This window comes from Anolis carolinensis, chromosome 1, assembly GCF_035594765.1.
Source record: "Anolis carolinensis isolate JA03-04 chromosome 1, rAnoCar3.1.pri, whole genome shotgun sequence".
NCBI classification, from domain to species: domain Eukaryota; kingdom Metazoa; phylum Chordata; class Lepidosauria; order Squamata; family Dactyloidae; genus Anolis; species Anolis carolinensis.
Genome location: NC_085841.1, coordinates 33,528,209 through 33,542,386, shown reverse-complemented (window position 1 = coordinate 33,542,386; position 14,178 = coordinate 33,528,209). Strand labels below are relative to the sequence as shown.

The 14,178-nt window shown below is 40.0% G+C and overlaps 1 protein-coding gene across 1 annotated transcript in view; it reads left to right on the top strand.

The window, feature by feature from the left end:
• The window catches only part of ush2a (usherin), a 617,513-nt gene that overhangs the window by 150,850 nt on the left and 452,485 nt on the right, over positions 1 to 14,178 (top strand). The window contains exon 22 of the mRNA XM_003216022.4: positions 390 to 620. Within this exon, the coding sequence (XP_003216070.2) occupies positions 390 to 620 (231 nt within the window). The remainder of the gene's footprint in view (positions 1 to 389; positions 621 to 14,178) is intronic.

The following is a 14,178-nucleotide window of genomic DNA, read 5'->3' as shown; positions in this document are numbered from 1 at the left end:
TCTTAATTACTGTTGATATTTTCTGATACTTTTTATTTCACTGGGGATGCTTTTTTGTCCTCTTATTGACAAGAGGCAGTTCAAATACTGCCAAAGGTCTGTATTATTTTTATGATGCTTGAAATTAATTTGTCAGTAGTTAAAAGAGAAAAGCCCATAACAAAGTCAAACAAAGCATTGGAGTGGTGCTATTGCATTGCTTAACTGATGAAGAATTTACTGTCTATATTGCTCTGCTATAGCAATGTGGAGATCAAAGACTCTGCAATCACTGTTTGAGATATAATTGATACCGACTTCCTCAGAGTCAGTATATTATACATATGAAAACCATTTATTGGTTTGTAAACCATTTATTTCATTTTGCTCTCTTCTTTTCATCTAAACAGCACCAAGACAGCTTGTTGCCCCTTATGCCAAAGGAATAAACAGCACTATAATAAAGATAAGTTGGAATGAACCTAAAGAATTGAATGGGCCTTCTCCAATCTATCAGCTGGAGAGAATGGATACCTCTTTAGCAACATCAAATACAACTGTAACAAAAGGGGTCCGTTTCCCAGGAAATGGCTATTATAAATTTCCAAGTTCTACTCTGCCTGCAAACACATATTTTACAGGTAAGGAGATGACGTTGACCATGTTTACTTCAAAAAAGTTTTGTTGTTGCACATACATTGTTGTATTTTGGATTCTCGTAGACTCAACTTTTCTATTGGAACAACATTTTTATGACATCACTCTTGGGCACATCTACATTGATGACTTATGCAGTTTGACGGCAGCTTGACAATGTAGTGTTTAGATTACACATGCCATGAATGTACAGGGTAAGCAAAGTGGAGAATACTCCAAAATAGAGGCCAAAATGTGACTAAGTGTAACCAAAACCAATTAAAGAAGTGATCTGCACATGTGCATTGTGATGTGGGGATGAGGAAAATAAAACTTGTTTCATCCATGGCCATGAAGCCACAGATAGTGCAGATCCTGGAATATGGTTGAGTCTAGCTTCTGAGGTGTGTATAAGCACTATCCAGGCACCTAACAGGTCCAGGATTTCAGATGTAATAATCTGCACAGTGAAATTGCTTCCTTCTCTGCCAGTTTCACACTGACCTAAGTGGTAAGTGTAGATGTGCCCTAGCCCCATGGTATTGCAATATTTTCTACATAATCTTCCTGTGTTTTCTGAGATAACAATTCTGGCTGTTTGTTGTAATAAAATGCAATTGTAGCATTTTATGTGCAGTGTGGATAGGTGAGAACTATTTATGTTCAGCAAATTGGTTTTTTTAAATTCAGCTCCTGTGACATGACTACTTAATAGCCCATTTTGCCCCCTGATTATATTCTCCAAGTTGTTCCAATGTGACTTTCTATTTTCATTGGTATATAAGATAAAGATGGTGAATCAATAAACATATCTGGTTTATAAAGCTTTGGATAGCATAGGGAAGGGTTAATACCTCTGTGTTGTTTGTTTTGCTCTTTGTGCCTCTGTTCAGAAGATCTCACGTCACTTTCTGTCCCTGTGATAATTGGATTTTGAAAAAAAAATGGCTTGTTGTGGAAACAGAAATTGGTGAGATACCTCTTCCCCGATTGCTCTTTTAGGAGGGAATTTCCCTTCCTAGGAGTATATTTCTTGCACTTCTTGTTGTGTCACTCCTGTTCTTAACTATGAGTCATTTGTAAGTCAAATGTTTGTAACTCGGACTGCCTGTATATAGCAGAAAATAGCATAAGTGGATTTTTTTAAAATCAGAATGTTTTCGATGCATAATGACAAATATTGCAATTGTAGGTTAACTACAAGCTGTAGTTTTTCAAACTCCTACAATTTTCAAAGAACTATGCAATTCATGTTGTGCCAAGGAAAACAACAACAAAATTTCCCATAACGTTTGGCAACTATTGACATGCCCCTTTTCTTCATGTGCAAGTTTCTCAAGGAGTCAGCTTTAGGTGGAAATAGATGATTTTCTGTTTTTACTGCAAAGAAAAGGATGCTTTACTCACTGACTTCTGCTTTTTGTTGTGGTTTTCAAACAAGAAAAATGTCACTATAAATACCAACATTTTAAAACCAAAGTGAATGATGAGGGGGATGCAAAAAATTGGGAAATAACTTCTTCCTCTATGATGAAAATTAAAACTGTTGTTGAATTGAGACAAAACAGAGGCTTTACTGTAAATCCATTAAGAGATCTAGAGTTATATCCTCACTGTAGTATTAGAGCACTTAGATACACATTAACGGCCATTGCTCATGGTATGGAATTCTGGGATTTGTAGTTTTGGAACATATTATTTACCCTTTTCTGTCAGATTACAAACCAAAAGTTCCAGAATTCCATAAGACGGACTTAGCAAAGTTAAAGTAGTGTCAAGCTATTCCAATTCTGCACTGTGTGTTGTCTCCAGATCAAAGGGAAAGTTTTAAAATGGAAGGGGAAACTACTAGTGGTGTGCATTCAGGACTTACCTTGTTCCGTTTCATGTCCCAGCTTTCATTGAGGCCCTGATCCATTTTCGTCAGAGCTTCTCGAAATTGGGAGGTCAGACATTTTGTTTTTGTTTTCTGGGCTGAAGGATCCATTTCTATCCAGGTGCATAGGCCCAGATCCGTGTATTAGTCTCCTGTTTTTAACATTTTATGCTGTATGTTGATTTTTATGACTGTTTTATTGATGCTGATGTTTTATAGTTGGGATATTTGTTTTATTGTCTTGTTGCTGTTGTTATATTGTTGTGTCGGGCAAGGCCCCATATAAACCGCCCCGAGTCCCTTCATGGAGATGGGGCGGGGTATAAAAATAAAGTTATTATTATTATATTATATTATTATATATTTCCTTTCGGCCCATTATTGGGTGGGGGATTCACCAGTAAGCCCAAAGTGCCTGGGCCTATACACCTGGGCCTCAGGTGCAAGCTTTGGGTCTACGTGCCCGGGCCTCATAGGGTATGCTGCAGACTCTGCAGCTGAGCGCTGTTTAAGAAGTAATCCTTACTCGACACCCGGCTGCAGAGCAAGGCCCGGCATGTAGGCCCAAAGCCTGCACCCGTAGGCCCAAAGCACCAGGTTGCCTGCAGCCTTCATTGATCCAAAAAACAGGCTTGGAGCTGATATCAGCTCCTGTATCAAATTGATTTTTTTTGGGGGGGGGGGCATTCAGTTTCATGCCATCCAAATGGACGGTACAAACTGAAACATAAATTAAACAAATGAGACAAATACCATGCACAACACTAGAAACTATAAACAAGAGTTCTTCAGTTAGCATTAGAAAGTTCTTACCTGAACAGAGCTTGGGCCATTATTTCCTATTAACCCTTAGAATGAAGAGTTGGTATTCTGGCATAATGAAAGTACATCGGGCTCCTCACTCTAAAAGGAGTCTTCTGACACCATGCTTTCTTTTCCTTTCTCCTTATTACCGGGAACATGTCTTGCTGTGTAATGTTGGCTGGCCTCAATAAAGAAAGAAGTGAGCTTTCATTTCATCCCCGCCTTAGAACCTCTTTAGCTAGAGTTGTGGCTTTGCAGTTTAAAATGAATTCGCTGTTCCTTCTTGAGCAATACATTTTCTTTCTTCCTTCTCCGTAATCCCAAGAAGCCTAAAGATAGGGTGAGAGGGGAGTTGGAAACCCTTTTAAAAAGAGTGATCCAGCACAACAAAGTAAATTGTGCTGCTTTGTGAACAAAACCTCTTAAGATCTTTCTAATGTGCACAACAGGGACTCAATGCGCAGGGGATAGCCCTGACAGGGACAGTGCATCACCACAGTCACACTTATGTAATCATGCAAATGCTCCATCCCCAATCATAGACCAGGAGCAACAGGAACATCCTTGGGAGAGTAATGGGCTCTCGGATGTATCTCAATGGATTGTCATTGATGAATGCACTGGGGATGTTGAGGAGGAGGACAACACTTTACACCTACATGATTCACTTCAACAGGAACACTCTTCAGGGGACATACACACTGTCTTGCACAAAAGGGACCCTGTCAATCCTCAAAGGAAACAGGTCTTGGTAGTAGGTGACTCCCTCCTTAGAGGAACGGAAGCCATCATTTCCAGACCGGATGGGATGGCTCGAGAAACATGCTGCCTCCCGGGGGCAAAAATACACCATATCACTCAGAGGCTCAGCAGGCTCCTAAAGCCCCATCACCCTCCCCACCTTATGTTGATTCATGTAGGTACCAATGACACCGCTAGGCATACTTTTCAAAAGATCACAAATGATTTTCGAGCTCTGGGAACAAAGCTAAAACTGTATAATGTACATGTGATCTTTTCATCCCTCCTCCCCGTTGTAGGACATGGCTCTACAAGGGCCGGAAAAATAGTACAGGTCAATAACTGGCTCAGAAAATGGTGTCAAGAGGAGCATTTTGGCTTCCTTGACCATGGTCTACTCTTCCAAGAGGATGGACTACTGGCAAGCGATGGGGTGCATCTCACACAAGTAGGAAAACATCTTTTTGCACACAGACTCACAAACCTCATCAGGCGCACTTTAAACTAAATCCGCTGGGGGAGGGGAACAACAGCCTGGCGAACACTATATTACCCACGACCACAGGGAACCGCCGAAAGGCTAAAAGGAGGGCTGCACAAACACAGCAAGGACCAAGTACAGAGAGCACAATAATCCCAAATAAACAGTTCGAGGGGAGGTCACAGGGGCTTACATGTCTTTACACTAATGCTCAGAGCATGGGAAATAAGCAAGACGAACTCCAACTCCTAGCACAGCACCACACATACGATGTCATAGGCATCACTGAAACCTGGTGGGATGACTCCCATCACTGGAATTTAACCATTGAGGGCTATAACCTCTTTCACATAAATAGAACAAAGGGGAGAGGAGGGGGAGTAGCTTTATATGTCAAAAACAGTTACGTTGCAGAAGAAATGCAAGACTGTAATCCGGGAAACCAGCTTGAAAGCATCTGGATAAGAATCAAGGGAACCGGGACTCAAAAAGATCTTGTTGTGGGTGTCTACTACAGACCTCCGAGTCAGGATGAAGGACTTGATGAAGCCTTCTGTCAACAGCTGACCAAACAGGCACAAAGAAGAGATATAGTAGTCATGGGCGATTTCAATTATCCCGATATCTGCTGGAAAACAAACTCAGCCAAGAGTACAAAGTCCAACAAATTCCTCACTTGCCTTGCAGATAATTTTATGGTCCAGAAGGTAGAAGAGGCAACAAGGGGATCAGCAACTCTTGATCTAATCTTAACAAATGTGGAAGACCTGATCAATACAGTTGAAGTGGTTGGATCCTTAGGGGCAAGTGACCATGTGCTCCTGCAGTTTGCAATACAAAGGAATGCTGAAACTAAGACAAGTCAAACACGCATTCTGGACTTTAAGAGAGCTGACTTCCAAAAAATGAAGGAATTACTGAGCGGCATTCCATGGACGCCGATATTAAAAAACAAGGGAGTTAAGCATGGATGGGAGTTTTTCAAAAGTGAAATACTCAAGGCGCAAATGCAAACAGTGCCAACAAAGAAGAAAAATAAGACAAGTGCAAAGAAGCCAGAATGGATGTCCAAAGAACTTCTAACTGAGCTAAAGCTCAAAAGTGACATGCACAAGAAGTGGAAAAGGGGAGAAATCACCAAAGAAGAATTCAAACGTATAGCCAACTCCTGTAGGGAAAAGGTTCGCAAGGCTAAAGCGCAAAATGAGCTCAGGCTTGCCAGGGACATAAAAAACAACAAAAAAGGTTTTTTTGCTTATGTTGGTAGAAAAAGGAAGAAAAAGGAGGCGATAGGGCCACTGCAAGGAGTAGATGGGGTGATGGTGACAGGGGATAGGGAAAAGGCAGAACTGCTTAATGCCTTCTTTGCCTCGGTCTTCTCACAAAAAGAAAGCCATCTTCAACCTCAGCAACATGGAATGGACGAAGGATTGGGGGAAATCCAACCCCAAATAGGGAAACAAGTTGTCCAGGAACACCTGGCCACTCTAAACGAATTCAAGTCCCCAGGGCCAGATCAGCTACACCCAAGAGTACTGAAGGAACTAGCGGAAGTTATTTCAGAACCACTGGCAATTATCTTCGAGAGTTCTTGGAGAACAGGAGAAGTCCCAGCAGATTGGAGGAGGGCGAATGTGGTCCCTATCTTCAAGAAGGGAAAAAAGAACGACCCAAACAATTACCGTCCGGTCAGCCTCACATCAATACCAGGCAAGATTCTGGAAAAGATCATTAAGGAAGTGGTCTGCAAACACTTAGAAACAAATGCGGTCATTGCTAATAGTCAACACGGATTTACCAAAAACAAGTCATGCCAGACTAATCTGATCTCTTTTTTCGATAGAGTTACGAGTTGGGTCGATACAGGGAATGCCGTGGATGTAGCATATCTAGATTTCAGTAAGGCCTTCGACAAAGTCCCCCATGACCTTCTGGCAAACAAACTAGTAAAATGTGGGCTAGACAAAACTACGGTTAGGTGGATCTGTAATTGGCTAAGCGAACGAACCCAAAGGGTGCTCACCAATGCGTCGTCTTCATCATGGAAAGAAGTGACAAGTGGAGTGCCGCAGGGCTCCGTCCTGGGCCCGGTTCTGTTCAACATCTTTATTAACGACTTAGACGAAGGGTTAGAAGGCACGATCATCAAGTTTGCAGATGACACCAAACTCGGAGGGATAGCTAACACTCCAGAAGACAGGAGCAGAATTCAAAACGATCTTGACAGACTAGAGAGATGGGCCGAAACTAACAAAATGAAGTTCAACAGGGACAAATGCAAAATACTTCACTTCGGCAGAAAAAATGGAAATCAAAGATACAGAATGGGGGACGCCTGGCTTGACAGCAGTGTGTGCGAAAAAGATCTTGGAGTCCTCGTGGACAACAAGTTAAACATGAGCCTACAATGTGATGCGGCAGCTAAAAAAGCCAATGGGATTTTGGCCTGCATCAATAGGGGAATAACGTCTAGATCCAGGGAAGTCATGCTCCCCCTCTATTCTGCCTTGGTCAGACCACACCTGGAATACTGTGTCCAGTTTTGGGCACCGCAGATGAAGGGAGATGCTGACAAGCTGGAAAGCGTCCAGAGGAGGGCGACTAAAATGATTAAGGGTCTGGAGAACAAGCCCTATGAGGAGAGGCTTAAAGAGCTGGGCATGTTTAGCCTGCAGAAGAGAAGGCTGAGAGGAGACATGATAGCCATGTACAAATATGTGAGGGGAAGTCATAGGGAGGAGGGAGCAAGCTTATTTTCTGCTGCCCTGCAGACTAGGACACGGAACAATGGCTTCAAACTACAGGAAAGGAGATTCCACCTGAACATCAGGAAGAACTTCCTCACTGTGAGGGCTGTTCGGCAGTGGAACTCTCTCCCCCGGAATGTGGTGGAGGCACCTTCTTTGGAAGCTTTTAAGCAGAGGCTGGATGGCCATCTGTCGGGGGTGCTTTGAATGCGATTTCCTGCTTCTTAGCGGGGGGTTGGACTAGATGGCCCTTGAGGTCTCTTCCAACTCTACTATTCTATGATTCTATGATTCTAATGGTACAAGTATGCTGAGCTGAACCTGACTGGGCAGCATTACTGTAGTAATATTTTCCCCTCTTAAAACAGGAGGGTTTTTATTAAGACATAGACATTTACGCCATTGTGGAAAATCCCCAGTTTCTATTTAAGAATGAATTTTCAAATATATCTTTTGCTAGACCTGCTGCGAAGGACAACATGAGTGATAAAAAATAGTTCTAAATTCATCTAAGCTCAATGACAAACTACATCATAATTCAGATTAATTAAGCAGCAGTATATTGAAAATAGGAATGAAAAGATATAGTAGATATGAATAGGGTTGTTTCATGAGTAGTTCCTGGTCTTGGATAGGCTTTGTCAGATTTTCACCACAGTAGTGCCCCAAGTCATTTAAATGTCTTACAATTCCAGAGCAATGCTGCATTAAGTGCACTGTGAAAAACTGAGATGGACCCAAATGGAATTTGTTGTTAAAGAGATTTCCAGTTGTGACTACTGGCCTTAACAGAATTTTGTCAGATGCTGGTGCTAGAGCTGGATAGGATTTACAGTATCAGAAAACTAGGATCTGAAATACAATGAGCCTTTCATATCCACTGGGATTTGACTCCAGAATTACTGTGGATATCAAAATCCATGGATGCTCAAGTCCTATTGTATATAATGCCATGATAAAATGGTGTCCCTTATATAAAATGGCAAAATGAGTTTGCTTTTTGGATTTTGTTTAAAATTTTAAGCCATGGATGGTTTAATCCAGTAATCCATAATCTGTGAATACAAAGGGCTGACTGCAATTAATCACAAACCCTGTTTCAGCAAGCACAGCTAATATCAATTTCCACTGTTTAGCAATACACAGAACTGGGGGTCTTTAGATGAAATGTCTGTATAGACAACTAGAAGAAAACTTCCAGCCATTACCAGGACTAATTTTGTTTGATTTTTGGTCCAAAAACTGGAAGCTTATACTATCAGCACATAACAATTGGCCCCACTCACCACCATAGTTTTCCACCACAGTTTTCAAGCCAGTGAAAATTTATTTTTCCTTTCAAGAAGAAGGGGAGGAGGAGGAGGAGGAGTTTGTTTGACCATAAGGACTGCTTTGTACTCATAGTTCTCCTTCTTGATTGTGTACAATATGCTTAGTACAATATCATTCCACAACTTCACATATCTTTTAATAAATAAATATGTGTTTATCGGTAATTAACAGAGCCCGAATGCTACAGGATTCATGTAAGGTAGAAGCTTCCAGTCATTTGAAATTCTCATGCTTGTGTATGCAGATATTCAATAGATTTCTCCATGCAAGTTGTGGTGGATGAAGATGGCAACAAACAGTTCCAGATGCTGACCCCTAGCTACCTTTCATACTTGCACAGTGCCACCAGAGTAAGGAGACGGGACCTCTTTCCTTTGTCAAGAACCATGCACTTTTAATGTCTGACTCTGAGAAACGAATAGAGCCAAGTTCAGTTTGGAGCAGTACATTAGACAATGCATCACAATTCAGCTTTGTCCATGTTGAATACAATCCTCATTCCCCAAGGATTTTATTGCACGAAACTGCTATTTCATGGCAGTGGTGTGATCATTGATAGCAGCTACATGCTGACATGACCACCTTTCATTATTGCACCTTTCTCCTGTCATGCAACCATGCCAATTCACCAATGTGTGATCCCACACTTGTGCTTCTGCATACCCTCTTAATTAATTAATTAATTAACCAACCATATTTGTACCCCACCATTTTCAACCCCGAGGGGGACACAGAGCAGCTTCATATGTCAGCAACAATTCAATGCCTTTAAAACATATAATTGGTAAAAACATCTACATTAAAAACAGAGAATTAAAACAAATAAAAAAAGCTACATCAATTATTAAAATCACATAATCCAATATCTTGATTTTAATTCTAAGAATTTAGGCTGCGATTCTCCTTTTCCTGGGAGAAAAACAAGTGAACTCAGTAACAACCTAGTACTTAAGAATAGGGTAACAGTATAAACATCATTATATTTCACTATGATGCTGTCTGCTTTCTGCACTATTTACAAGATGTGGTTTTCTAATCCACATTTTGTGGTTTTGCACAGGACAGTCATGATAGAGCCAACAAGTAGCATATTGAACAAGCAAGTAAAGCAAGACATCTATTGATGCCAATTGTCTGTCAAGAAGCTCACAAAGAAATGGTCCTATGAACATGTTTCATCCCATCATTGATCTTTTTGAAAGATTAAATTAATACCTTGTCTAACTGTGATCAGTCTTATCAACTGAGTATTTGCCAATGTTAAAAAGTGGGGATTAAAATTCGTTTCCCTGATAAGATTTTTGTACCTTTGCCTAAAATCAATTACATCATAGACTGAACAATGCTACTTTTGTCAAAACAATCACTCAGCATTTAGCTGTTGCAATATTATGCTTTATAGATTTATGTATGGAAAATGTAATATCACAAATTTTGTGATGTTTATTTTCCCATACATAAAACTGTAAATTTGCAAAGGCTATTATTTATTCATACATTTGGTGCTATTAGTACAAGTACAATATATATTTTAGATTGTGGAAATGTATACATAGCCTAAATTTTGAACTTGCCTCTCCAATATGCATGCATAGATTGGCTGCAATTGTTTTTACTCATTCTTTTGATTAATAATTTCATCTGCTGCCCTGGAGGCTAGGACCCGGAGCTGTAGGTTCACATTACAAGAAAGGAAGTTCCACTTGAACATTAGGGAAAACTTTCTGCCATTGTGAGATGCATCGTATTTCTTTTATCTTCTCACAAAATGCTTAAGATGTTTACAAGAAGCTAAGAAACACTCCTTAATGTTCTAGTTTAGGCAAAATGTTATGATAACAATGTGATCAGGCATTGTCCTTTAGGCTCTGGATCTTTGATTTATTAATTTCCCATTTGTTTTCAAAAATGATATGGTGATGTAAACAAAAGTCTAAAACAGTTAATCTCCTAAATTTATTTATTTATCATGTCAGAAACGAATTGAGAATACAGTTATAATGTATAGAAAAACCACAAAGTTAAACATTTTGCATTATACTATATGGCATATTGAGTGATGTTGCATCATTTCATTTTCATTTTAGTCTTCCATTCTTTTTTGCTTATTCTTTTTTATGTGTTCCAGAGGAATTGCCTGCAATGTGACCCCTTGATTTGCAATATACACTAACAAATTCATTTTCATCTTAGATGTTAATGCAAAGTAAAAGAATAAATCTGAAATGCTAATATTAGAATAAATACTAAAATGAAAATAGAAGACTTACAGTCAATGTGACTCAAGTGGCAGGGGGGCAATTTAATAAACATGTAGAGGATGCACCCTTAGCAACAATTGCTCAAACAGTTTTTTTAAGGTACAGGTAAAGGTTTTCTTCTGACATTAGGTCCAGTTGTGTCCGACTCTGGGGGTTGGTGTTTATCTCAATTTCTAAGCCGAAGACCCGACATTGTCCGTAGACACCTCCAAGGTCATGTGGACAGCATGACTCCATGAAGCACAGTTACCTTCCTGTCGGAGCAGTACCTATCGATCTACTCATATTTGCATGTTTTCGAACTGCTATGTTGGCAGAAGCTGGGGCTAACAGCGGGCACTCACTCCGTTCCACAGATTCGAACCTGAGACCTTTTGGTCCGCAAGTTCAGCAGCTCAGCGCTTTAAAATGCCGCGCCACCAGAGGCTCCTTTTTTTTAAAAGCTAAGGTTAAAATGTGAGACAAAGAACACAACAAAAGCATTTAGTTCTGTGCTATTCAGTCTGCTAGCCCTTAAACAAAAATGTTTGTAATTGGTAGGATAGGTCCATTTGGATTAAAAAGCTAAAGTATTTTATATTTTACTTAGAATACGGAGAGAAGTTTAAACTCAGAAATTGTCATTTCTTAAAAGTTCATGATGGAAAAATACTCTCAGATTTTTTCCTGGTGTGGTACCTCTTTTCTAGGTTAATTACCACCATTTGACACAGAGATAGTTGAAAGACTGAAAAAAGAGATATGCATTTAGTTTAAATAATCACATATTTACTTTGTTCATTTCACAAATTAAAAGAAGTTTACAAGGTAAGGAGTTATATTTTTATAACAGGATAGTAACCAATGCCAAGAAACCATTCATATTGATCTAACTCTTTGACTAATCACCAACTATCACTACTCTCCAGCTTACTTCCACAATACTATTCCCTGTTTTTAAAAATGAGCAAAAATTCAGTGACCTAGTCAAATATTGTAATTAAATGTACAAAATAATGAGATTAGCTCTTCAAGACATTACATTCAAAAGAAAATAAAGGGTATACAATCCACACATTCTCAAATATTTCAATTAATTAATATTGGGAAATATGAGAAATTGTAGTGGATTTCTCAAGCAGAGCAACTGATGCAACAGGTAGAGGTTAAACAGTTCATTAACCTACTCTACTTCTCCCCGCAAGATCTAGAAGATGCTATGCTTACAATGATGAGGACTGCAATTTCTGAAGGTCTATATATTTCCCACCCTGCTGTAATCTACTATATAATAGTATCATGAAGTATTTATTTATTTCCAGAATTTATACCCCGCCCTTCTCACCCGGGGGGACTCAGGGCGGCTTACACAGTTGGCAACATTTAATGCCAAGAACATAATAATAAAACAAAAAACAGTACATATAATCAATTAAAACTATAAAAATACATCATTAAAATACATTATAAAAATTAAAACATAAGTAAATTAGATCCATTTGTCTAAAAACCTCATGCTTCAGCCTTCAATCGGACCATGTCGACGTTATCATATTACTCGTTAAAAGCTTGTGCACACAGCCATGTTTTCACAGCCTTTCTGAAACCCAGAAGAGTTGGGGCTTGTCGGATATTTGTGGGGAGGGTGTTCCACAGCCGGGGAGCCACCACAGAGAAGGCCCTGTCCCTCGTTCCCACCAGCCGCGCCTGTGAGGCAGGTGGGACCGAGAGCAGGGCCTCTCCAGATGATCTTAGGGATCTAGCTGGCTCATATGAGGAGATACGTTCGGATAAGTAAATTGGGCCAGTAACACTAAATGTTATGTGCATTTACCTTGAAATACATGATCTCTAAATCTAACTGCATTTTGAATTCCCATGTAGTCTTTCTAGAATCTTTTTCTCATAAACATGAGCCTCCCCAATACATTGGATGGCTTTGAGGGTAAAGATGAAAACATGCAGCAGGGCAGTTGCATCTTTCTTTTCTTGCTGGCTTCCTACAACAGCGTCCCGTATATTCTTTCTGTATGTCTTTGGAGAGCCAGGACATCAGCTATCAAGGTGAGCATGCCCTCCCACTAAAGTGTAGGGTTCACTCAGTTTTGCTTAGATTATAATGAGATTCCCTCAGTGCTGCTCTAGCAAACTGCCTTCAAGCATCTTCCCACTCTCTCATACACTTAACCTAAGTTATAAGCTTCTGAATTGCTAGATGCATAAAATAACACACTTCCAGCTTGTTTATGAGATTTTCCTTACAACCAGGATACAAATAAGGAGTAGGGGCTGCAATTCCTCCAACACAAGCTTGAATATTTTCATTTCCTCTGTAGTCTTCCCAACATTATGGCTGGAAGGATCACTTCCAATCACTATTTTGAACATGACTGCAGAGAAAAATGGAGGTATTTGGGGTATTTTAAATTTCTCAGGTAGTTGTATACCAATATCACCACCTTTAAAAAAATTGCAGGATTGCAGTTTGGGGAAAATGTGGTCCATGGGTCACACTTCCCACCCCTGCCGTAAAGGGGTCTTAGGAATCAAACCTAGCCTGGAGGCATATTTGATTTGCCTCACTGTCAGGTAATATGGAAATCATACAATGGTTGGCATCCATGTAGATTCCAGAATACCATGAGGTCACGAAGAGTCGGAAGCGACTGAACAAATAAACAACAACAATTCCATGGTTTCCTCCCACAGTTAGCATAATACTGGAATATACTGGAAAATAGACAGTTTGATTCCCGAATCTGTTGCCTCTTGCCACATCAGGACTAAACTACTGTAAGTAATAAAGTTGTGGTGGTGTTTCATCCAGATATGGTATGGCCATGTGCTTCTCTTTTTGTATTCTACTGACTCTCAGGCTAGGCCAGCAAACTGTGTTAAGATCTTTGGCCTAAAGTACCCTAGGTAAAAGGTAAAGGTTTCCCCCTAATGTTAAGTCTAGTCGTGACCGACTCTGGGGGTTGGTGCTCACTCCATTTCTAAGCCGAAGAGCCGGTGTTGTCCATGGACACCTCCAAGGTCATGTGGTTGGCATGACTGCATGGAGCGCCGTTACCTTTCCGCTGGAGCGGTACCTATTGATCTACTCACATTTGCATGTTTTTGAACTGCTAGGTTGGCAGGAGTACCCTAAGGATTCAATATTCGTGTCTTCCAATGTTGTTTATAAATGTAAAAAGCATGCAATCTGTGCTAAGTGTTGTTGAAAACTGGGAGATGTTGAGCTGGCCAGTACATCAATCGGGCATTGCCAAAAGTTCAACATACTCTGCTTATAATTTTAATTTTAATGTTGTTAGATTAATACCCTGTCCAATATACCAA